A 27,372-nucleotide genomic window follows, 5' to 3' on the forward strand; every position below is an offset into this window, starting at 1 on the left:
GTCTGCCGTGAACAATACCTTTTCAACACTTTTGCTGAAGTGTAGTGTAGCTGTAATGTTCGCATTACAAATTTGGATCACTCTAATACCATTTTTTAAATGACAATCAGTGTATGTTTTGTTTTTTCCCCATGACATTCAATCTTACAAATGCACCAGGAAACAGGGAAGAGAAAAAAACAGAATGTATGCCAGCGACAAAGTTATTTCAAACTCGACGCTGAGTGAGCGATCTGCGAGTGCTTCAACGTCCACCATAGCTTTGCGCCAGAAAAGGGGCACAAATTAGCATGTCCACCCGGCTGTCATGTTTCCATCACTACTGATCGAAGCTGGAGCTGATAAATATGCGTGACAACTGAGTCATTTGACCTGGGAATGCGGATTGCACCCTTCCCACTGACAAAAGCCAGACGTTAGTGGGTGTTAGTGGGTTTTTGTCCAGTGTTAAGGGCTATAACTGATATGTTAGAGATGTATATCATCTAAAAATGCTGAGTGGTGAAATATTGGCAAATAACAAAATATGAGCAAGAACTGTTCTCAGGACAATGGTGATGATTTCAGTACATGAAGTGACGCCACCCTACATTTCAGATTTCATACATTTGTGATGCATGCAAGTACATGATGGCCAAATATTATGTTTCTACAGCAAAGTGATATTTATTCTAAACTTTCTTTCGCGATAACATAAAATCGGAATCAACAAACACATGAAACAGCTACAAAAACTGATTTTTAAGGCTGGCTTTAAATATATATAAATCTGGTCATCTGGTACTCTGCAGACTACATTTTACACCTGAGTGCAGAATAGGTGACCCAGAACAGAACAGAGCAGAGCAGAGCCATGCTGGACCATACTGGCTCCCAAGCTGTCCTGCTGTACAGCACACCTTCAACAGCGTGGCTGCAGCTGCTCTGTCCTGTCTCGTGTGTGCATATGTGTATATGCGTGTGTTGCGCCTGTTCTTGTGTGTACGTATCCCCTGCACAGGGTCTGTCTGACCGCAGCTGTCCCTACCTCTATGCGGGTCTCCGGGGCGAGGCTGACCTCTCTCTCCTGAAGCCACTTCAAAGAGACCAGGGATGGGCTGAAGAGGTACGGGGTGCCGGGCCGGCCAGCACGGCTGCTGCTTCCCTGGGCTTTGGGAGCTGGGGAGCTGGGACTGGAGTTCAGGTAGGGGGGGTGGAGGGGTGGAGCGGGGTTGTGTGTGTTGCAGGAGGTGAAGGGAGTCGCAGGGGTATATGTGTGGCAGGAGGGCAGAGACAGGAGGCATGGGAATGAGTAGGGCTGTGTTTAGAGCCGAAAGCTGGAAGTTTTCCTTTGTGTGCATGTGCATGTGTGTGTGTGTGTGTGTGTGTGTGTGTGTGTGTGTGTGTGTGTGTGTTTGCTGTTCAACCTGGACAGACCTTCTGTGCTCTGGTGTCACACTGGAGTGTCAGGGTTGTCTGTGTGTGCATGTGTGTGTGAGATTCACTCAGCAGTACTCGTCCAGCTTGGAGGCACAGCGGGCCCGTGGGCCAACGTTACATGGGGGTCCCGATGGAAAAGGCAGATTACCGGCCACACACACCCATACTCCATCAGAAAAAAGGACAAATTACACAAACACTTGAAGAAATCATCCAAGCATGCATTTCTGAAGATTGTTATTTTCATATAAAATAAAAAAAAACTTTCAAAAAAGAATTTCATGTCGGAAACTTGATCAATATCCACCAAGCCATGATGACATCACAGCACTATTGCGGCACACATAGTGAAATATTATCATCTTTCATCGCTTTTTACCTTTAAGTCATGTTTGTGTTGTGACACGTGCTGTAACAACAACTTTGTAGTTGCCATTTCTTCTTCCATTCAGCTATGCTTGAGAGAAATCTTTGCAAGAATGTGGTAGGAGCCAATATTTTCTTTCAGTGTGCTAATCTGTTAAATCAGCTGCTGTAAAGTTGCTTCACTGCTTGTGAAGTTAAAATATCTGCCATACAAACATCGGTTTGAGATGCACCAGTCAGGAAATGTTACATATTACACCTTTAATATATGATATTCTTACAGGGACATTTCTCAACATCTGTTATGTACCATTTACACTTAGAGCTTCTTTCCCTCCCTCTCTCTATTACACATACTGTATACACTCATGTAGAAACCTGACATGCCTAAAGTTCACAAACATACACCATGTGGTGTATGTTTGTGAAATCATGCACTGATGAGCAAAACATACCGAGAGGATCCCACCTTAAAATGTTGTTCTTCAACAGCTTATCTGACTGACTGGACAGACTCACTCTGCCGCTGCAGAGATCGTGCATAATGACACCTCGAGGGAAGCCAGAAAATAGACTAGAGCGATCATTATAAGATCAGTGTTTATCCCTTTGAAATGGAGGTCATATAGAGATAACTGTGCCTATAAACTAAAAATGAAACACTTTGAGCTCATTAATATTTATATTGGTTCATATAGCACACATGCTATGAGATATGCATGTATCCGTATTCGATCGTGACTGCCAGTTGCACTCTATCAATTTGAACTTTCTTTCTGCCATGTGATATTCATGCAGAGTCCATGCTTATTCTTCAAATTTATCCATCATTTCTAATAATTTAAACATCATGTTGGTGTCAGTGTTTTTGTAACAGTGAAGGACCTCCACTATAGAGGTGAGCCTAAGTTGATGACTGTCTCTAAGTTGTTTGTATGTGCATGTGTGTATGTGTGTGAACGTGTGTGTCACAGGGACACGTCTGGCCACAGCAATGGCAACAGAAGGGCTCCCCTGTGTTGCCTTTTTCCTTTTCAAGCTGTCTGTTTACTCCCACCTCCGTGACCCCAGCCTCCACTGCCTCCCCTGCACACACTCTCACACACACACACACACACACACACACACACACACACACACACACACACACACATACACACACCTTCCCTGGCTGCTGGTTTCTGCCCATACTCCCCCGCTGCACACAGGGCTGTGTGCAAAAGGCCAGCTGATGGCAATATGTGTGTTAAGAGAGGCCAGAACAGTTCACACACACATATATATCATCTGACACACTAGGTCCACCTGTGTCTGTGCCCAGCCATGGCCCCATACCTATACCCTCTGTACCCTCTGCCACTGCTGCCCAGCTCCACACTCCCACCATCTGGGGAGCAGACAGAGAGAGAGGAGAGAAGAAGAGAGAACAGATGAGGGAGGGCGTCGTGCCAGAATGTCTACTTTTACATCAATGATCATTCTCACATTTAAGATGGTATCATAGATTATTATATGTGAAATGAGAGAGAGATAATCGGTTGAGTGGGATGAAAGAAAAGGAGGATGCCCTCTTAAGTCCAAAGGCTTTTGAATTAGCAAACCTCTGCTAGGATGCCCAATCTCATCATCACCCTTAACAACATAAAAGTGCTATAATTGGGCAGCTTATCCCACAGGCTTTAAACAAACCTGTACAGGAATTTGAACAATGCATTATATCAACAATCTGAGCCTTAAATGTCCACTAAACCTTTTGGTTTACACAACACTGATCAGCTGTTGAGTAAAGATTTCAGTTATTTGCTCTGCAGCTGTCTTCCGGCTCTGAGCAGCATTTAAGATACTGCAGTGCACTAATGTTAAGAGGCTACTGCTGACACAGCTGACTTACAGTTCCTTGTCTGCTCAGTTCTTCAGAAACCTTTGAATGGTAAAGGATAGGCAGAAAATGCTTTGGGCTTCATCCTTTTTTGGTTATTGACTGTGAGAAATTATGTGTGAAATAATCTTTGTTTCTCAAGGTGTATATAACTGAAATAAAATGATTCATTCATTCATTCAACCACAATCTGTCTGTAAAAAATGAACTGTATTGTTATGAAATTTAAAGAGAATTTCATAACAATACAGTTGTTCATGTACCACAAAACCCTCACTGAATCTTTGAAGCTTATGTTAATAACTCATAGCAATTCTATGGAAGTCCATTTTAGACAAAAGAAAATAAAAAGATGAAAACTCAGCTTGATGAAAAGAAATATTACCATGGTCAGACATAACTATCAGGTAAAAAGTCACAATTATCAGATTCAAAGTCATAATTAGATGACAAGTCGAAATTATGAGATCATAGACAATATTATGAGGAAAAAAGTCATAATTATGAAAATATAAAGTCGATATTATCAGATTCAAAGTCATAATTATGAGATTAAAAACTGAACTGACTAATACTAATATATTATATAGTAGTATACTATTATACTAAGACTTTTTATCTCTTAATTTCAATGTTTTATCTCATAACTATGACTTTTTGTCTCTAAATTTCAACTTTCTATCCCATATTTGTGACTTTTTGTCTCTAAATTTCAACTTTCTATCCCATATTTGTGACTTTTTGTCTCACTTTTTTCTTTATATCTCATAATTTTAACTTTCTTGCTCATAATTATGACTTTTGTCTCAAGATTTTTAACTTTATAAAATCTCAAAATCATGACTTTCAATCTCATAATTATTATTATTATTATTTTTTTTTAAGATGCTATTTGGAAGATTAGCTGATTTTCGAGTGTCATTCTCAACTTGTCCAATACTACGGAAGCCCTAAAGGGCCATGCATTCATACATTTTATTTCCTCCGTTTTCCCGTGATAACGAGTTAATTTCATTCGTTTTCTCGAGATCTCGAGTTATTATCTCGAAATAACAACTGCCGTTTTCCCGAGATAACGGGATAATTTTCTCGAGATAACAAAACTTTGTTTTCCCGAGATAAAGATATAATTAATTAGAGATCTTGAGAAAACAAAACGATAGTGTATATTAAATCATTGCAGGAAACATCTTTCAGTGTAGCAATGTCAGTGGAGCAGGAGCATATCGATCACTGCGTCACATATCTTTTCAATCAAGGCCTGACACAGGCTGAAATAGCATTATGCCTTGCTATTACAGATAATATACACATTAGTGTGCGTAATCGAAAAAGACGGTTAGCTTCAGCTATATTGGCGGTGCAATCTAAGTGAGCCTGATGTCGTTGTTAACTACATAGCTGACCAGCTACAAGGTCCCGGGCATCTCCATAATCTCAGGCCTATCATATCACAGTCATTATCTCAAAATCTCGAATTAATTATATCGTTATCTAGGGAAAACAAAGTTTTGTTATCTCAAGATCTCGGGAAAATGGCAGCTGTTATTTCGAGATAATAACTCGGAATCTTGAGAAAACAAATGATCACGGGAAAACGGAGGAAATAAAATGTATGAATGCATGGCCCTTTAGGGCTTCTGCACAATACTAACGCATTGGGATTGTAGGCTTTTCTTATGAATATGACCTTTAAAATATCATAATTATTAATTTATTTCTCATGATTTCGACTTATCAAGGGTAAGCAGGCTTGGTTTGCATTTATTTTTTAAATCAGGCTAAGTTTTCATAAACTGGCAGAAATTGGCTTCCATACTGCCTGCTGTTAAAACAAGGCCTAAGAATTGTAAGACTTTTACTTACAAGGTTAAGCATCCAAGTGCTTCCTCTATCACTGCCCGACAAAATCAAATCATTGTATAACTGATAATGACTGTTTTACTGTGACCAGGAGCGGACCCAGGGCAGGCCTCTTCCCGTTTGGCACTCACAGATAAACGGCATTAACACCGGCTGATTCTCGCGATGGTTGGCTGATTAGCCGGCAGGGACACACGGGATGTTGGAATGGGATGATGAGAGAGCTCCACAGTGGAGGAGAGCCAGACACGGAGCTGAAACCGAAAAAAAAACACGGGAGGACGAGGCGAGACGGTAAGGTGTGTGTGTGTTGGTGTGTGTGTGTATATAGCCTACATATATATGTGTGTGTATGTGTGTGCGCGCGCCTGTGCACGAGAGGAAGGGGGTTGCCGTTTCTTTGGGTGACGTCACGAGCTTTCCTGAAAGTCAAAACAACCGTTGGCTGCGGTAACGGCAGCTTTCGTGGCTTCTCGGAAATCCGTTTGATGTCCGCTCGTTTCAGCCCGGGCTCGTTACCCTGACAGCAGAGCCGCCGCCGCTAACTGGCGGTTTAGCTTAGCTCGCAGTCCGGCGTAGCTTAATCACTTCAGAAGGGAGGAAAAGAAATAACCCGAGCGGTTTATGAACAGCAGGTGCACGGGAATACCAGAGCACCTGCCGCTACAGGTAATGCTGTTAGCTAGCCGCGCCGTTGTGACGGCAGTGTATGTGGCGTGAACCCCGCTAAAGCTAGCTCGATAATGTGTGTTTATGTTGTGATAACGTTAGCAAGGTGGGGGCGTGTTTGACAGGTCACTCGGGAATGATGCGCAGTGCTAATTGTGTTGAGGTTGAGGAGTAATTTAACTCATTCTGAGTCTCGAAAAATGGTTAAACGTCATATTTTGTTATTTATTTGTTATTATTTTCATGTCGTATCCTGCCACGCTGCTTGCAACATGCGTCAGTCTGACAGGCGGTTTGCATGATGACGTAGATGATGCAGTGCTGGAGCTGTGTCCTCCTCATTCATGATCTGCTGAGGAGTTTCACTTTGACACGTTCAAATTCGCCCCAACAGCTAAATACACTCACTGAAATGATATCACTTACGAGTCAGGCAACTGCGTCTGTCTGGGTTTATTTGACTGCACAAATGGCCACGTACCGTTATGATTAAGAGGGTGTGTCTCACTAATGGCAGAGAATGGTGATGATGGGAATGGGACAGTTGTTTATGATGCTGCTGCTGCTGCATCAATGTCAGACTTGGGAAAGCCAGAACTTGATTAGGGCTGGATCTTGCCTCCCCTTTTCAACCAAAGTGAATCGCAAGTGCTGGTTCTGGGCTGGTGCTAGTGCTGGTTCAAACTTTGTTCAACTTACCCCTTTTCAAGCACTGAGGTTCAGGTGCTGGTTCGGAGCCAGTGCCTACTCTGGAACCAGTTCTTTGCGTTTCGACGGCAAAAAGATCTGACTCCAAGTTGGGAAAACTGGTTCCAGAGGGGTACCAACACTTTGCTGGTCCAGAACAATGACCCACATATGTCAGGGGCTTGGGGCAGGGTTACCATGACCAAGGACCAACTAAAACCACTTATGACTGCCATTTTTAAAATTTGGTTGTTTAAAATGGCAGTCATGAGCTGTTTTAGTTCTGGAACTGGCTGAGAGCCAGTTCTTTGGCTGTCGGAACGCAAAGAACTGGTTCCAGAGTAGGCTCTTGCTTTGAACCAGCACCTGAACCACCTTGGTCGAAAATGTTGCCTACTGAGTCTGAATGAATTCTGTCCATAGCGCTGAGTATTAAACTACTTAGTACAGTTCTTTGAACAGATAATCTTTTACCATTTTTAAAATGAAAGAGGATTTTGTCCAAAAAAATACCTGTTTGTATTACGGTTGGGAGAACCAATTGACTCTTGGATGCATCACGATAATTGGAAATTTAAAAACCATTTCTCCCCCCTCATAATGTTGAGGAAAATGGAAAAATTGAGAAGATGTTTAAATGTCAAAGACATGTCAAAGACATTCAAATTGCAATGATATAAAAATTTGGACACTGGTACCAGAATATATTTGCTTTAAGAGATCAAATTAGTTGACTTATTGATTAATGGACGAATCCTCTCAGTTCTGCTCTTACACCTCGTCTACGAAGTGCAGCAACAGCAACTTCTGTCCTCCATCAGTGTATACACAGGTTCAGCGTCTGTACTACTGTGTGGTTACCTGCATTTTGGCAGCGCTCACAGCCCAATACACGATTGCTGAGTTTATATGCAGGAAACAGAAGAAAATAGACTTGAATCCAAAGTGTGTTAAGTGATTCGCAAGCTCTTACGCAGCATGTGTGGTCAGCTGTATTGATGAAAATAGAACTGCGTTTGTTCCGTTAGACACGCTTTTGATAAAGGACTGAAAAGCATGGCTGAAACACATCCTGTGTTAGCAGAGTGTAACACTTGAGGTCCTGCCAAAGGCTGGTTTGCACTTTAGGAAATAGACTGGGGGCCCACTGCTGCTGTTTTCAGCCAGGGTTTGTGTGTATGAGGTTTCAGTTCGGGTGAGGAGGTTCATAGATTCTCCACATCCTTGGTTTCAGTTCATAAAACAATCTATGCAGACACTGCAATCAGGTAATCCACCACAGTGTTACAAGAAGTACCCAAAATACATACTTGAGTAAAAGTAAAGATATCGTATGAAAATATTACTTGTAAAAGTCTTAAAGTACATGATAATATGTAATATTAATGTAATATGTACCAAAAATATTTTTTTGGCAATAAATGTACTTAAGTATCAAAAGTAAAAGTGGATTATACAGTATGTATCTTTACTTGTATGTAAATACTGTATATTATGGGTTAATAGATTATTGACCTGTCTGATTATCGGATCAGCATTTTTTTTTTTGATTAATGGAGGCATTTTTATTTTTTTTTAGCCGATTGATGATCAAATACATTAATTTAAAAATGCTCTACTCTGAGGCAGTGTCCAATCTGAAAAGTAACTTGTAACTTAAGTTTGCATTCAAATTGTATTGGAGTCGAAGTACAATATAAAGTAGCAGAAAATGGAAATACTCAAGTAAAGTACAACGAAATTCAGTACAGTACTTAGAATGTAAGTCACTGTACTTACATAATTACATCACTGAATCAGCTAAAGTTAATTCTGTTTTATTTACTATAGATCAACCATTATGTTTTTTTCAGTCCCAATACAGATACCAGTTATTAGTAATCAAAGAGGCCGATAAACAGTATTTGGAACTGATATACATTTGCTTAAAAAACAACTAAAATCTTAGTGTTCTTTATGAATAATTGGCAATTGGACACGAAAAACACCCACACCGATAATGAACCAGGCCAATAATTGGTCTATCCCTACTATTTACTGTATATCAAAGGTGTATTTACAACCAGTAATTCATTTCCAGGCAGTGATTTGTTTTTGAAAGCAGTTATTGGTGTGTTAATTCTTTTTAAGACTTTGTGGAGTTTGTGGACACAGGAAATCAATCAAAGCATTTAGCAACCCTGCCTCGGTGAGTGGTTGGAGGTTGTAGAGGTCTAAAACATTCAAATCTCCAGTGTGGTCATTTTGAGACCAGGAAAAGAGCTTGGCAAACTTGTTGGTATCCTGCCAGAGGATGATTTGGTTGTCAAATGCATCTCTAAATTTATTACTCAGTGTTTTGCGCCTCTTTACCACTCTAATATCAGCTGAAACCAAGGATAGGTTGAGCAGTGTAACAATAGAATCACAAGTATTAGTCATGCTAAATGTGTGTCAGAGCTGCGTTTTCATTGTATTAGTTGTTTTTTTTCCAGATACCATACTTTATTGCCTTGCAGCTTGGCTTGACACATCTAGACTGATTAATGGTGGGGTAGTAGACTGTCTGGTCCCTGCCCTCTCTCTCTCTCTCTCTCTCTCTCTCTCTCTCTCTCTCTCTCACACCCTCTCTCCCTTTCCTTTTTGTCTCTATTTCATGTGCTTCTATGTTCTTCTCTCACGATCTTCCTTTCCTTGTAATTTTTCTGTCCTTGTTGTTGCCTCTGGAATGAAATATTGTAAAATAAATGTTGTCTGGCAGGTGCTTCCCCTGGCATGGTCGGTTCATCATGGCACTGGGTATCTCCATAGCAACAGCTGACAAGGGGTTGCCACTGTCTCTCCTCTCCTCTCCTCTCCTCTCCTCTCCTCTCCTCTCCAGATTAAGGTTAAAGCTAACTGAAGCTTCATTGAATTACATAGTAGTCTTAAAGCTTAATCCACAATTGAACTGTGTCTATAAAAAGGATTCGATCCCCTTGGATGTAACTACTAGAGCTCGGTATTATTTGATTTTTTTCTAAATCAGTGCTAGCATGATAGCCAAGTTTCAGTATCAATACAGAAACAACACTTTTTTCTTAACCTATATTATTTCTTTTTTAAATTTAATTGTAATATTAACTGAGGTCTAAATTTAAGCAGCTGTATAAGAACTTTCCCTAGAAAAATAACCTAAAACTGGTCGAATTTGAATAAAAATCACAAAGTCTGAGATTTGCTGGTGGTTTTGTCACAAGCAGGCTCATGAATGTGCCAGTACAAACTGATTTGACAAATCATATAAACATCAGCCACAGCAATCGATGAATGTCATCTTATTTACAATAAGCTGAAAGCATTCCACAAGACGAATATTGACTGATACCGATGTCCGGTTGGAACCAAGTATTCGATTACTCAGATATTTGTTCGACGGGTAGATAATTCGGTTTCTCAGTTTGTGGATTCTGATAATCGTATTTATGCTTCTTTTGCTAAACAAGGGTTAGGGTTAGGGCCCATAGTTTTGGCAACTGATGATATAAAAGTGACAAAAATGTGAAATTTGATGAATCTGATACAACATTGTATAAGGGTGAAAGCCTGAGTTGAGCACTGTAGAAGCCCTTCTAACAGAGACCTTTAATGTGTTTGTCTGCATCTGTTCGTCTGGTTTCAGACTGGTCACTGTTCTGCTGCCTCAACATAAAAAAAAAAGCTCTGTGTCACCTACTCGGGTGTGTGTGCGTGAGTGCGTCTGTGGGTCTCTCCGAGCCTTCGTTATGACGCTGCAGTCCCCCAAGAGTCGGCAGCAGTGCAGACACTAGCTGATCTGAATACTGATCTCCAACTAGATGGCTACCACTGCTAGCCTAGTCGCCGTAGTGCTATTCCCCATTCAAGCGGAGCAGCGTAGTGTTGTTGCGCGTTGTGTAATACAGTGTAGTAGAGTGCATTTGAGGTGAACGCAGCAGCTATGCAGAGAGAGAGAACGAGAGGGGAGGGAGGGAGAGAGCAGGAGTGAGACGACAGAGAGAGGTGCAGAGATTTGGGCAGAGAGAAAGAGAGTGTGAGAGCATCCCTAACTGCCGTTGTTGCTATTTATAGCCGAGCCCTACTCCACAGTCCTGAGATGCTCTCCCACCTCCCACATATAGACAGACAAATCAGCCTACGCACACACATACACACAAAAAAATTTGACATGTAGAAAATACAGCGAGTGCAGAAAGACTTTGCACACTGCACATCCGGCTCAGCAGAACAAAAAGGATGTATGAATGAATGAAAGGTAGAGCTCAGGGATATTTGTTTGGCAATCAAGGTCAGTTTTTGCTTCATCAAGAGCTCTGCAATAATTCATCCTGTTTATCAGAGAGAGTGTAAGCGATAGAAAGAGGAACTGGGTGGGGGGAGAGCGGAGGGTGTGTTTGTCCTCACAATAACTAGTTGTTTGTCTTGTCAGATTGTATGAAAGGGCTTTGGAGGGGCAGAGAGGAGAGCGGGAGCAGCAGAGGAGGAGAAGAAAAATAAATCCATGCCTTCTTTTTTCTTTATTTTTTCTTTTTTCTCCTTTCACTTCCTTCCAGGCTGAGTCACTGCTGGTGAGGAGGAAGGTCTGGAGAGGGAACGAGAGAGGAGGAGGAGGAGGTGGTGGAGGAGGAGGGGGAGAAGAAGACGAAGAAGGGAGGGAGGCAGGGAGATAAGCCACAACAGGAAGCAAAACGACACACGCGCTTACACATACACACACACAAACACGCGGTGTGTGTGTGTGTGTGTGTCTGAGAGGGAGACTGCGCGAACGAGAGGGTGAACGGGAAAGGAAGGGAGGGAGAGTGACGCGGAGGCTGGGAGAGCCGGCCCCCCCCCACTCCTCTCCTCCTCTCCCTCTCTTTCTCTCCTCTCCTCCTCTCCTCCCCTCCTCCCTCTCTCTCTCTCTGTGGAGCAGGCGTGTAGCGGCATCAGACTCGGCGTGAAGGAACCATGAGCGATGTCACCATCGTTAGAGAGGGATGGCTCCAGAAACGGGGTAAGTACATGCAGTACCTCTCCTCTTCTACTCGCCTCCTCTCTGCCTCTGCTTTCTCTTCTTCTTCTCTGCCTCTTGTCTAGACTGAGGGCCTGGCCGTGCCTGTCCACATGTGCCGGTGGGAGGATGTGAGTGTTTGCGATTGAGTGTGTGTGTGATCACATGGATGTCTGATTATCTGGTGTGCGAGCGTATATGCGTCCGCCCCCCCCCCCCTACAGGGATGTGTCTCTTTATTATAAGCTTGGCTGGCTGTTTGTTTGCTAAGCCTCTATGTGCTTCAGTCTGAAAAAGAGTGTCTGCATGGGTATGTGCATGTATCTGTATGCATAAGTGTGCAGTTAATAACATCTACCAGGCCTGTCGTTACACTGCTTGTGCATAGTGTTCTGTCAGGCAAGTGTGTCTAATAGTCTGTGAAATCGACTTAGTTCTGTCTCTTGAGATATTGTTTGTGTCTTAAGTTTGTAGAAAATCCTGAATGGTGTCACTTAGAGTCATATGACATGGGGTTGGTTGGGGTGGAGTCGCAGGGGTTACTTACAGCACATCCTGCTTACAACCAACTGAATGATAAATAGGAAAAAAAGAGACTGTGACAGTTGAAGAGCATGCAGCAAAGATAGCACTTCCCTTTTCTCTGACATTAACAGCTTATGTAAGTGAGTGGCTTCTGCAACAGGTGAAAAGTCACATGCAAACTGAACTATAACCAGTCAGAAAGTCATATACAGTAGCTCCAGCATTTGGGACTCTGATTGTTTTCTAATGCACAGAACATTGCCTGCAAACCCAGGATTTCATGGGGTCTTGTGCCTCATGATGCTGTTCCTTCCAATCACAAGTGTATGTTTGTGTGTGTGTGTACATTTTAGGAAGAGAGCCTCAGGGATCGAACAAGGGGGATTTCCAGACTTTTAGGCCAATGAGCATCATCCCCCCTGACTATGTAATGGAGTCTAGGAATGTGTAACACAAACTGTTGAACAGGAAGTGACATGGATACATAACAGACAGCAGGCTTCTGGGTAATGTAGGCAGTGGCACAGCAGGAGAACATGTTGGACAGCTCCTTACTACATGGAAGGGATGCTCTCTCGCACTATGTATTGCTGAAGTATTGGGGAAAATCTTTGTGTATGTGTGCCAGCATGCCAGTGTGATCCTCAGACAGTCGTCTGTGCATATTAAGAGGAACACATCGCCCCCAGTCACGACGCAGCGTTACCAGTGTTCGTCAGTGTGTGAGAGAGACAGAGGTTGTAGGGAAGGGGGGGGGATGTTTGTTTGTGTCAGGAATATGAATGTTTGTCTGCATCATATGCTAAATCATTGTCTGTATGTATGTATGTGTGTGTGTGTGTGGAGAGGAGCAGGGTCAGGGTGCTGACTCACTGTCCAGGTCGTGATACAGCAAAGACTGCAGTCTTAGTCATTAGACAGCTTTTTAGTGAAACGAAACAGGGGAACCGACGAAGGTATTGAAACCTTTACACACACACACACATACACAAAACCTTTTGTACTAATAAGATAATATTCAGTTGTGTTTTGACTGTCTGGAAGGGCCTGTACTTTCTTAGTCTTCTGCCAAATAATGCACATTGTTTTACTTTGAATTGAGCAACATGAAGACCGTGACACAGCGACTGAATGAGCGGAAGATCAGAAAGAAAGACTGGTGAAAGAGACGGGAAGAGAACAGAGAGAGAGTCTCGTAGAACTCTGAATGAAAGAGAGACATTCATGTGCTTCTTAGATGTGTCTAAGGATTGTTGAACGGTTTGTTTCATGAGATTAGAGTCAGAGGAGTATCTACATAACTACTGAGGTCTTATGTATTGTTTTTCCACTAAGGTTCGATGAGTTGTGATGTATCTGATTCTTTTCATGTGAATAATGAGGAAAACCAGTATTATTATCTCCATTCTTGTTTGTGTATGAAGGTAAATGCTCATCAAAACAGGTTCTGTATTTGTTAATCTCATAATTAATCATTTAATGTTAGGTGTGTTGGTTATACTTTCTTGCTGCAGTTCTGGTCTACAACAGCTGTTAAGCATATCCTTGCAATATGGTGCAATTTTGTTGCCAAAAAAAGTAATTTAATGATAATTTTATGATTACAGAAGATTAGTATTTTCCCAGTTCTACTTACGCAGAGGTTTTTCTTAAAGTAGGCAGTCAGGTCATAATTTTATAGACAACTTAATGCACGACAGAGATTTATATCAACATTGTCATAAATGTTATCCTCAGGGTGACACACTTAAACATAAATTAACATGCGGATTACTGATGTGATGCTCTGGCTATTCAGGACTTACTGTATAATATAAAAGAGTTGTAAAAGAGCTGTATGCAGCACACTATAATGTTTTGATGATGCTAGTGTTTGCATTTTATAGTGCTTGTCATACAATATGTACTTCAGCACTGGAATCCTGTGTGTAAATGAATGTGTAGACTGGATATCAGTGTGGGCATTTATTTTATCATAATTTGACCAGAATGGGTAATAGATGCTGATAATCTACCTATCCTATCTATCTTGTTTTTGGTCTGACTAATGGGTCTGCATGTACATTGACATGATTGATTGATTGATTGATTGATTGATTGATTGGAAGAAAGAAAGTGTTTCCCATCCATAGCATGAAATGCTGGTGAAGACTTCTTGCTCATGCAGCCTCACGGGGATGCTTGTTTCTCTGCATGTTTTATGTCGGGACTGTGTGCATCTGTGAGTGTGTAACTTTCTCTTGATGAGCCACTATCCATTAGAATAATTGGCCAATCATGACAGATGTGTACAACACAACGCCATGCTAGCACACTGTAGATGCACTCATCAACTTACACATGCCTTGCAGTACTGTATATTGTAATGCTGCAAAAAATGATTTTCATAATGATTTTCTTGATTAATCGATTAGTTTTTTGGTCTATGCAATTATATCGTTCCTCTTCTCCAAAATCCCAAGATGAAGATGTTTAGTTAACGGTCATAGACTAAAGAAAGACGAAAAAATTGACATTTAAGAAAGTTCAGTCAGGGAAATTAACCTTTTTTTTCTTAAAGAAAGACTCAAGCCGACCAACTGGTTATTAAAAAAGTTGTCGATTAATTTAACAGTTGACGACTAGTGATTAACCCATTAATTGTAGCAATTAGTAGTGTATTGTGCATTGTCCTTAATAAGCTTCACTCACTGTCAATTAGAAACATTTGAACAGAATAGAAAGAAAGAAAGAAAGAAAGAAAAAAAGAAATAAAGCAGAAATTAAGGCTTTCCTGGGCTACTATTTTAAAATATACCGCAACAACATAAAAGCTTTAGGGTTCTTCTTAATTCCTCCCTTCCTTTCGTCAGTCAATCACTCCAACTTAAAATACAAAGTATTTCACATGATTATGTGAGATGAAACCCCAAAACCAGTGCAGAAGATACAAATATAAACACACATAAAAGAGCAATATAATAAGGCAGTAAAATTTATGTGTGGAATGAAAGCATAAAAGCAGACTTCAGTATCATCTCTACTGCAAAGTACAGTACAACGTGTCCTCAGATGACCGAGCCTTTCAGTACTCACTCGCTCACCAGCATGGCGATGATTTCCTTCTTCCTTTCATCATATCCGAGTGGGGAGTGCATTCGGCTGCATCACTTATTTATCTCTGGAAATAATGAACACTGGATAAATGGCAGAATGTGTCAGAGACATATATATATATATATATAAAGGAAAGACTTGCAGGTAAACCAAAATAACCAGTGATCTGTTGTTAGTGATGACAACTGAATGATTAAAAAGATACTTTGAATAACAGATGACAAAATTCTGGTGTATATGTGTGAGCTCCAGGTGAGGCATTGTAGGGACATTGTGTTGTGTTGAATGGTGTATTTTCAGCAAACATAAGGTACAAGGCTGTATTATTGCACCTTAAACATCTGAATCTGAAGTGAACTCCACTTCATTTTCACCCAGGCCAGAAGTTTACCTTCTGTCAGTCCGTGTGAGGCCACAGAGGTCACAGTCAGCCACTGTAGTCGAGGATACTGTTACCTTCACCAGCATCAGCCCACACAGCAGTCAGCACAACAGATGGCCAGGAGGGAGGAGAAACACTGAAGGAGAGAGACAGGGAGAACACCATCATCTCTTCTCTGACATTTTCTGTCCCCCAGAAGTGTTTCTCTGCTAATCAGATGAGATATGGCTATGTCAAAGAGGAGCGAGTCTTGTTACCGACTCGTTTTTGAAATAGTCGAAGACCAATGGTTCTTTGTCTCCCTGGAGGGTTGAAGCAATCACAAACACTGCGAGATAAAGAACACAAAGTCAAGAGGATGTTGTACATATTCTTCCTTTTACAGATGCTTTTCAAATTATCAAGATTTGTCATGCGTCATAAAGAATTGAGCTATTGAGAAAGAAGATTAAAGACAAATACAAGCAAGCCTATGTGGTGAAGTCACAAGGCTTGAATGAAATGTCCTTATATTCTGCAGTTGCTCTTATTGAGATAATGTTTCTTTCTTAAACTGCAGAGAAATTACATCTAAGTCCAACATGATAATAATTTAGATTTTAATTCAGCAGTTTTAAATGACTGAACATATTGTATTTATAATTTCACTCTCATACTCTCATAACCATAAAACATATTACCAGAGCTCTAAAAAGTTCCTTAAAGTCATACTTGAGTAAAAGTAAATATATCATATCAAAATATTACATGAAAAACAGCGAGAATAGTACTTGAGTAAAAATCTCAAAGTATCTGATATTAAATGTACTTTTCTGACAATATACAAATACAAGTAAATTATACATATATTTTCATGTATGTATATACTATATGGGTGATCAATCATCAGACTGACTGATTATTGGATCAGATATCCGAATCAGTGTTTGTTTAATCTGATTGCCTTTAAAATAAATACATTTACTTATCTACTTTAGTTCAATGCTAAATGCAATCTTCAAAGTAGCTAGTAACTAATGTCATCAAATAAATGCAGCAAGTAAAAATTACAATATTTGCCTCCAAAATGGAGTTGAGTGGAAGTATTATGTAGCAGAAATACCCAAGTAAAGTACAATAGAAGTACCTCAAAATTGTACCCAAGTATGGTGCTTGAGCTGCTCATTACGGGGTAGTTAAGCTTCACTTAATGTAAAGTGCAATTTACAAAAATATGTCTGTGGTAGCGCAAATACATTTTGAATTATCGTTGAGTTTTAAAGCCCTCTTGGTACAGGCCTACAATCAAATGCCATGAACATACTGTACGAGAAATTTCACTACAAAGAATCTACCAAACACAGTCATCAGATGAAAAAAAAAACCACGTAATTAATTGTAAATAATTTACTTCACTTACACACATAAAACATTTCTAAACAACAATAACTTTTAACAAAAGAATAACATTTGGCTCAATAGCTATCAAGGAGACAAAACAGATTTCAAAGTGAAGGTGTATCTTAACAATGATACGGTTGCTGTGTTCGCTGTGCATTGAGGTTATTGGATCATTAATCCTTACATCGATATATATCGATCTGAATCGATGGATCATTACACGTCTAAATAATATTAGAATCAGGATCTCAGTAACTGGGAGTGTTTCTCTTTTTTTCCTGGAAGTTATTATTGTTGATTACTTTGATAGCATTTTGGATATAACTTCAGGGGGCTGGTGGTGGCTATGGACACATTCATACTGACATGATGCAGTATTAAATAACAGTGCTGCATCCCAGACTGAAATGTTTGTTCTGCACATCTTACTGGGGCTCTTGCTCCTTATGTACACTGAATGCAAATCGCATCCATAATATGCAGAACTGTGATCACAGTATGAGCCATTTTACTGTGGAGATACTAAGAAAATGTCTTTATTAGATATGCATTGTCTCCTTTTATGAAAATCCATGTATGTATCCAGACCTGTCACTTAATGCAACTCAGCATGATTGTATGTAGACATCAAGTTGAAATGTGTAGCAACACACCTGTACCTTTTCACACTCTTCTTTCTGTACTCTCCATCTCTACAACTTTATCCCTTTGGGATCTGGTTGTGCTATACTGTATACATTCGGCTGCTGTGAGGTTCATTGGGTGCAGTGCAGTGAGGCAGCCATCTTGGCTCAGTGAGTTCAGTGAGTTCGATGTTGCTGGAGGCTGGCTGGCTGGCTGGATCAGGTGGCAGTGCCAGATCTCTGATATCAATCACCATCCGCCGCTGCTGCTGCTGCCGCCGCCGCCACTGTCTGCTGTGTCGCCCTTCTACTCTCCTCTCCTCCTCTCCTCTCCTCTCCGCCTCCTCCTCCTCCTCTGTCCTGCCTCTGCTGTGGAGCCTGTCAACACAACTCGCCCCTTTTATTGCAATTCACCCTGTGTTTCTATCCATCCAGCTTCCATCTCCCTGTACTCCTCTTTCTATCCCCTCTGTTTCTCAAACTCACATGCATATACACGGCAGTAGCAGACAGGCAGACAGTGCAGGCTTTGTTATGAATGGCATCCTCTTGCACATCCGGAGGAAGTGTACGCTCCAGTGTGGCTTTACAAACTGTCTCCATTGTCCTCAGAATGACTCACTCTACACTGCAGAGAATGGCATTCAGCCAGACAGTCAGACAGACAGACAGACAGACAGACAGAGAGACAGACAGACAGCACAGCGCAAACAGACAGACTAGTCTGCAGAGCCTACAGACAAACAGCACAGGAACGACAGGCAGAGAGACAGATAGTTTGTGACAGATACAGCCAGAACAGAACAGAGGCAGTCAACTTGCCAATACAGAAGAGACCTGCAAGTAGCAGGTACAGACAGCGAATGAAAGACAGATGGGTAACATACACAGACAGGCAGCAGAGAGTGTGTCACCTTTGTTTTCAATAGGAATATCATATTTTTGTTTTGCAAAGTGACTGAGTAGAAAATTGAGATTGTAAACCTTGAAATTAAATTCAGCTTCATGTTAAAGCTGCAGCATATAAAATGTTTTATAAATAACACCTGTCTAATCTGATGCAATCACTAATTTAGGATACAACAGATAGGGATGTCCCCTTCTGGTGTTCTGCATGGTTACTGCAAGGGATGCATGATACAGATTTTTTTCAGCAGATACTAATAAAGATAATTACAGCCGATACAGTTAAGATAACTGATCATTTTATATAATTGTATTTTAAAAAGTTCCTACAATAACCTGTAGTTTATGCACACCTGAGGGTAGGAAAGGCTAAGATGTAGTGAGCAAAGATGGGTGACTTCTGTGAACCCTTGTGAAACATGTGTTGCAAATTGCAATCGATAAATAGCTGCTAACATAAATTTCTCAATATTGGGCAGACAGTTTATCGGTTCGATTTATATCATGCTTACCTAGTTTTTGGCAACAAATCTGGTCCATGCACTGGAGGATGTGATGAATAAAAACTTTAAGAGTGCAGCAATGAGACTCTAGCTTGACATTACTTTCTGTATCTACTCCTGTTTCTTAGATAACTTTTGACAACCTGTTAAAGAAGGGGCATGGAGAGATGTGAATGTATAGTTTTGCCACCAAACTGCATGATAACTGTTGGCACTACTGTTTTGAATGTAGCAACTCTTAACTTTCTATTAGCTGAGATGTACTTCCAGATAAGATCAGAAACATACAATGTACTGTGCAATTTCTGGACTACAGTAAATGGTGGGAGCTGTATAACTCTGCAGCCTCCATCAGTCAATAAGATGAGTGGTAAGTGAGAGGAAGCATCCTTGTAAAGGCCATACAGAGAGATGGATTAATGGATGAGAGAGTGAATGAACTAATGTAGAGTAAGGCAGACTTAGATAAATGAATGAATGGATCAATGAATGGAGTGCTGATCACTGCAGAAGGAAAACTTGGATAGAGGAAGAGAGATGGGGTGAAGGGAGGATAGGTTGAGTAATGGGATTAGTTTGTAGCTCAGGATCATAGAAATGCTCACTGCAAACATCTGATCACCGCCTGGATGAATGCTTGCACATGCATTTACATGTTACATTTACATGTTAATTATATTCATTACTGTTTGTTAGTTTTGTTTATTATTCTTCTGGAAATTGTTTTATTTTCATTATTTTATGTCTGCAGCACCTGTCAAACAAATACAACCACAACAATAAACATTACAACAATACATCAGAGACATTTAACAACAAAGTGCTTCACAGCATCAACAATAAAAAAAAAATCAAATCATCTACTGGTAGTAATTAATCAAATAGCAGAGGATGATATTGCAGACAACAAACAAATGATGTACTTTAAATTTCTATAAACATCAGTTTATTATCTGAATTTCCCCGGTGTAACCCACTTGTTGCATAAATATATATTGTTGCATTTTTACACATCATTTCCAACATTGAATTTGACAGAATGACAGTTAAATGATGTTACAAGAAGGTTAATCAAGACTAGAGCCTTTATGAAGTCATATGAATCCTGAGTTTCTTAATTGCCGCATGAACTGTTACATGTTTCTGTTATTTCCATGGCGATCTTTTGGCTGTAGCAGCTCTGTCCTTATTTGATAACGCAATTTACGTTCAAGCTGAAACCAGATTCTATGTTTAAATGTGCTAACGGACAGATTAGACCAGGGGGGTAGTGTGTAGTCCAACATCTTGAGGTATTGTGGGCTGGTTGGAGTAGGCTTTGGGCTGATTAGAGGAGGCAGGTTAGAGTGGGGGTTGGTTTGGCTGATTTAGGCCAACAGATTAGTGCCTAGTGGCTAACAGCTAGTGTAAGTGTTGGCTGGCAGGAGAAGGACCCCAGAGTGTGACCATTTGATCTCATATCGCCACTTCGATAAAATATTGATCAGTAACTTTTTCTATTTAGAAATTTTAAGAAAAAGAAATGTGCAAAATGTGCAAAATGCTTCAAGCCCTCTAGGCTTGTAGATTTCTGTTACAAACTGCTGTTTCTCCAGTATTTATTGTCATAGATAATCCAATATGCATTCATTTAGCTCCTTGTCAAATAATAATACAACACAGTCTGATAAAATGATTTAGAATTGCCTTCCAGGTGACAACTTATACTGATTTAAATTGTTGCACTCATTTATGCGAGTAGATGACTATGCAGCAAGAGATGGAATTGGGCACTCTTTTTTGGTAACTTTCTCATATTTTCTTTTTTGGCACAGGAGAAGTGGTTTCAACAGGGGCAATCACACCAACCATATTTGTGGACAGCTGTCTACATCTGGTTGCTAAGGGTAACTGGACAACCATTGTTGCTCTGAAACATCAGCTACATGCTTGCTGCAAATTCTCCTCTTTACTACTGTAGCACAAAGCTCTGTGTTACTTCATTTGTAGAGCAGAGCATCAGTTCAATTTACATAGAAGTTATAAAGGATTATGCAGAGACATTGAAGGCAGCAGCTACTACAGACACTTGATTACCCAGTCTAACTTATAAGACACAGTGATCACAGGGTTTGTTACGATTCTCCAAACCCATGATTCAATTTGACTTTAATTTTAAGGCCACGATTTGATTCAGTTTTTGGTTTGAACTTTCAAAAGAAAAGGGTATTTTATGAGAGTTGTTTGGCGACTTTGTGTCCCGTTTGAGGATTCAACAATAAACAACAATAGATGGAATTCAGTTTGTTACAAAGTTCAGTTTCTCAAGTCTGTCCCGAGTAAACCCTCTAGCCAAACAAATCAATTGAGGATCTCTGGCAGTGTCAGCAGTTCAGTTCAGTTCTGCTCTGTTCTTCCCCGTTGAGTATCTGAATACAAAATAAACCTAACATCTCCGACTCTGCCAGAGTTACCTCTGGCATCAGTCATTTGATCATTTTCATGCACCCATGATAAGTGTCTTGAAGTGCAGGCTACTGGTAAGCTAGCTGTGTTGTCTTTGAAGTTTTGTGTTTTTTATTCAGATGTGCATGAGCAGGTGTTGTTAGAGTGGAAAAAACAAAAACTGGGAGAATCATAATCCTTTCTTTTATTCTATTATTTTTTTTAAATTTCTATTATTGAAATTAAAGGCATGTTTAGACAGATTTTCCTTTTAGAATCGAAATTGTGACACCGACAGTCCACAGTTGGCCCAGTCCTCACCTTGCTCAATGTATACCTCCAATAGATTTATTTAGCATTTATTGTGTAAGAAAAATATGCAACAATGCAACTGAGGAATGGTGAGTATATGTGTAAATAAATTCATACATAATAGTAACTATTCCGGTCTTTACAATTTTAACAAATGTATACCTCCAATAGATTTATTTAGCATTTATTGTGTAAGAAAAATATGCAACAATGCAACTGAGGAATGGTGAGTATATGTGTAAATAAATTCATACATAATAGTAACTATTCCGGTCTTTACAATTTTAACAAATTGCAACAATGAATTTGCATAGAAACAAATGAAATATGTAAGATAAATAACAAAAAGGGTTTGAACTAAACATTGAGAAGGGGAGAAATACTGCCCCCCATTCGTTTGAAGCAGGTGGCTGGGAATTACAAATAGCTCCTTTTAAGTGATGAGCAACGGTGAGTAGAGATTTTGTGGTCCATCTAATTCTGTAAATCAGTTTGCTGTGTGAGAAAGTTTTGACACTGACTTGTAGCAAACCAAAATCTATTATATTTTAAGTAAATGGTAACACAGCTGCCTAATCCTGTGTTCAAGCCATATCACATGTCTATTTTAATCCATTGACCCATCACATTAACACATTCTTTAAAGGCATAACAAGGGGAAATGTATTGTAAATGTAAATTAACAGTATAATTTTTGTTAGTCACACCTTGACTAAAACAATAGGGCCTTCATACATGTTTTGGGCAGCATTGTCATAACATAATGCTCATTTCGCAGAGTAAATGAGTGTAATTGAATGAATGTTAGTTAACAGGTTAATATGTTGACTAACATATAGTGCCATTGCAGCCATGATATTACTTTTATTTTTGAGTTTGCTCCCATTACACCAGAATTTATAGTTGAGCTGCATGCTGATGTCACAGTGGCCAGGTTAAAGGGACAGTCAGTCTATTTATAGCTTCCCACCTGTAATCTGTCTCTGACAGGATTATCTAAGACACTAGCTTCGGCCTGCTGTGCCACACAGACACACTGTAAATGTGAGCCTACCATGGATTCACATAGATGTTTAGTGATGACAGTGTGTACAGTACATAAGTGTGTAAAATGCGGTCAATTTTTCGGACAGCATGGACAAATGGATGTCTGTTTTAAACCAACAAGAACCATGTGACAGGCCTGTAACATGTGTGCTTGCATTGCTCATCTGTGTATATGCATGTTTCACAGAGTCTCAGTTAGGCCCAGGTAGTCAGTTCTTAAAATGTCTTTTTCTATAGATTTTGGTCTTTTGTGCACATGAAAACGGCGTTCTAGGTCACTGAAAATCGACCTTTTGGAAAACATCCAGAAACTCTGTTGTCAGTGTTCGCATCTGCACGGGCAGAAGCAGAGATTTTTTTAAACTACAACACAGACACCCACCTTTATCAGTGTATGTAGCATCACAGGCAAATATGTACTCAGAGTATGCGTTATGATATTGGTGTACAGAGTTTGTACATCGACAGAATGGAGGTTATAATGTTAATATTTAGAAAGACACAAATGGATATTGATAATGCAATGATGAGGAAGAGAAACAAAGTCGGCTGCTCACAATGTTTTGCTGACAAAATAGCGTCATCCAGGACGATTCTTTCAAAAGCAGTCATGTCTCCCTGTCTCGTTTATAGTGTTTTCTGTAGCTAAGCAACCGACCAGAGTATACGATCTTCTTGCTGTTTTAAAAAGGCACTCGCAACCCATCATGGGATGTGCGTTTTCAGGTGTGTATATATGGACAAAGATTAATTTTGAAGCGGTGCAGAAATGCTCGTCTGGATGCCAAGTGGACTAGTTCTCAGTTAGCCTGATTAAAAACAGAGAAGAAGAGTGAGAGAATTTTTCATCCTCCCTCAACCTCCTCCGTCTCTGGTTGCCAATCTCCAGTCATTAATTAGCTATCCATGACAAAATTCCCCGTTCCAATCTGAAACTAGTGTAGAGAAGCGGACGGCAGTGGTAATCATGTCAGCGAAGCTTGGCTCAATGATCTGAAGGGGCTAAATGTCCCCCATATGGTCCACTGGCTGGGGCCTGCACCTCACCAAACTCTCATTAAACTAGTGCTTAATATACCAAGGTAAAGAGGGACACACACACACTTATGCATACACTCAGCTGTAAGAAACAAATCAAGACATCTGACAGGGGATTGGGCACAAAGGGACAGGAGGACAAGGAGGTGGTGTTTGTTTGTGTGTGCATGTGGTGTGTGTCTCTGTGTGTGTGTTTTGAGAGACTGATGCTGTACAATTGTTGACTTGCCATCTGTCATCAAGAAGAAAGTTCTATGTGTGTGTATACAGAGGAAAGATGAGACGGAAAAGAAAGAAAGAAACAGTGAGTGAGGTGCAGATGTCTCACAGCATCGAGGCCGACCACGAGGTACAATGGCAGACTGCTGTATGAGAGGAGTTGGAGGGGGAGAACAGAGAAGAAAAGAAGACGAACATCTGCCATATTCAGATATTGCTCCGTGGTTTGAGTGTTTCTTCACAATATCTTGAGTTTGAATAGACCTGGGAAACGGCCTGCTCATTAAGTACTTTGCAGGGCTAGGGAGCCATGTTATGCCAATATTATGGCAGTTTCACATATATTCTTGAGATTTGAGATGAGATTTTTTCTACATCTAAAGAAGGTGGCATGTATGATTACTTGTCACGAAAAAAATATATAGTGCATCCGTTAGTTTTAGTACATTTTTGTCAATTTTCTAGTAAAATCATGAAACAAATCATGAAAATGTCCTTATGGAATAATCATACAGAAAGAAAACAAATCGTAACATACACATATAATGATCATTTTAAGAAGCTATTTGACTTTCTTTTTGTTTTATAATTATTACAACATAGATAACACAGTCTACAACTGCAAAGATTAACTGTCAGGTTTCACCAATAAATAAATACAGCAACTATTTGGAGAATGGATTTATTAGTTTGATTGCTTCTTTTAAAGAAAAATAAGTAAAATTCTCTAATTTGCTTTGTAAATGTGAATATTTTCTGGTGCCCTTACTTTCTATGAGAGTAAACTGACTGTCTATGGTTTTGGACAAAAGAGAAAAGTTAAGAAAATCAAGAAATCAATCAAGACAATAATCAACAGATCAAACCAGAATGAAAATAATTTGTCTGTTGAGGCCCTAATATAGTCATCTTTGTTTCTTTTGAATTGTCTCAAAGCCTCAAGTGCCTGATGTCGGCCAGCTGAGTTGGACATGTGTCAAACACAGCCTCTTAGACAAACAGACGTTACAACATGACAAACACCAGCTCTCAGGGAAGGAGAGGGAGAAGACTTTGTCTGAGATGGACTGGCATATAGAGCTGTCTGTCACCTCTGAGTGTGACAGACAGGCACACAGCAGTCACTAATTGCAATCACACTGTGATTTTGTTAGCCCAAACTCTCCAGTAGTTCATGAACACTGCCTAATCACAGGCAAACAGCATCTTGTAAACAAAAGTCACATGGGCTTACAAGCAGCTCTTTGATTGGACAGTGTTTTGGTAAACTGTCTGCATGAGACATCAGGGACTTTTAGCAGCAGATGAGCCAAAACTAATATGATTCCAGTCTCTGTAACTTAGGCATGTCAGTTACGCGTGATGGAGCATGACTGATTGTGTGGGAATCGGATGAGACTATGTTGTGCCCTTGCCTCGTTTTGTAATGTTCTGCTTTACATGCATGGTTAACTGCAGCCTATCACATTCCTCCATGTATCCATAAAACTGTGATTTATCCAGATACAACCATGTGTTGTAGCTCATACATCTTGGTGTCACACTGGGCATCGCTCTCACCTGTCCACACTAGGGTTTGGCAATGTCCACCAAATCAGCATTTGACAGTCATCATGACATCATTGTTGCTTATTAGCACAACACTGTAGTCACCCGCTATTTCCCACTGTTTTCTTGTAAGATCAGCTTTCGCATCCCAGCATGGCAAGCATCTGACAGACATCCCCATGTCTGTGAGACGCCCATAAAAGGGTCTTTGTCAACTCACCACATGTCCATAACTTAACTCTGTCAGCCTCAGAAGCTTGAAACAAAGTTAGCCAGGCTAAGCTAAGAATATGCAAATAACAAAAGCCTGATTTAGAGAAACACACTAACAAGAAAAACACAGCTGCCACTAATAGAAGTGAGTGTCTTGGGTTCACCTAACTGGGGAAGTTTAATCAGAAAATTATGAACAGATCACAAAGCTGTACGTTCATTGAGCAGCAATAACTTTGTTTTATTTTATCTGCCACATGTTACAAACGCCAACAACTCCTGCCTAATGGCAACTCTGAGGGGATACACTACTTTTTGTGCTCTCTGGAAGGGGACCTTTTAAATCCTAATGTTACGATGGTACAGGGCTCAGTCGTTGGTGATTGACAGCCATCGGCGATGGATGATGCCATTGTTTACTGGCCTAATACTAGTCCATACAAACAAAAATGAAGGTGGCAACTGACAACTTCTCCAGCTTGTGTTTCCAAGTGGTAGTATTGTTGGCGTCACTGTTGCAAAAACAGCTGGATTGTTTCCGTCGCAAATAACAACAACACGGCACAAAACATGAGTTTATTCAATCATTTAGTCCATAATAGGAATCAATCGCCAGTTAACCTTCCCTTTCCAGGGTGGTCGTGTACCCAGTGGCAGAAAATTATGCACTGAATTCAAGGTTTATAGGGAACTAATGTAAATGCTGATGGTTTCATATATGGTTTCTATGTCCATTACATTGTGCAATCAACTTTTACTTCATAATCATAAGTTAAAGCAGAAATCTAGGGTCAGTTTAAGGAGTAAGTAATGCAGAGTTTGACTTGGGTTTAGGCTCCAAACATGCAATGAATGGACTCTGATGGACAGATGGGCCCACACTTGGGCAGGTGGAGCGACATACAGGTAGCCAGGACAGAGGGGAGAGCAGAGAGCAGCAGTTAGTGAGGTGGAGAGCACTTAGTGTCGGCCCTTTAATGCAACACATGAATGGGACCTTTAGAATGAGGCTGTGTGTGTGTGTGTGTGTGTGTGTGTGTGTGTGTGGGAGGGAGGGCAAGGCTGGGGGTGCACTTGACAGTAGTTGGGGTATAGTGCTTGATTGTTTACTCTAGCCTGCTGGGCTGGGGCTATTGTGCTCTAGTGTGTGTGCGTGCGTGCGTGCATGTGTGTGTGTGTGTGTGTGTGTGTGTATATGTGTTGACAGAGTATGCTGTGTGTGAGCGTGTGCATGTGTATAAGTTTACAGGCAGACAGGGGAGACATACAGCACAATGCTTCTC

At 40.4% G+C, this 27,372-nt stretch overlaps 1 protein-coding gene across 2 annotated transcripts in view; it reads left to right on the plus strand.

Annotated features, from left to right (window-relative positions):
- Positions 1–5,731: 5,731 nt before the first annotated feature.
- Positions 5,732–27,372, plus strand: part of akt3a (v-akt murine thymoma viral oncogene homolog 3a) — a 62,819-nt gene continuing 41,178 nt past the window's right edge. The window contains exons 1-2 of one of the 2 annotated variants that reach the window (XM_084375313.1): positions 5,732–5,821; positions 11,434–11,876. In XM_084375313.1, the coding sequence (XP_084231439.1) occupies positions 11,831–11,876 (46 nt within the window). In that variant the 5' untranslated portion in view covers positions 5,732–5,821; positions 11,434–11,830. Of the gene's footprint in view, positions 5,822–5,981; positions 6,197–11,433; positions 11,877–27,372 lie in introns of those variants that run through there. The other variant, XM_084375312.1, reaches the window with a different exon arrangement.

Source organism: Pagrus pagrus (genome assembly GCF_965226575.1).
Source record: "Pagrus pagrus genome assembly, chromosome: 15".
NCBI lineage: Eukaryota > Metazoa > Chordata > Actinopteri > Spariformes > Sparidae > Pagrus > Pagrus pagrus.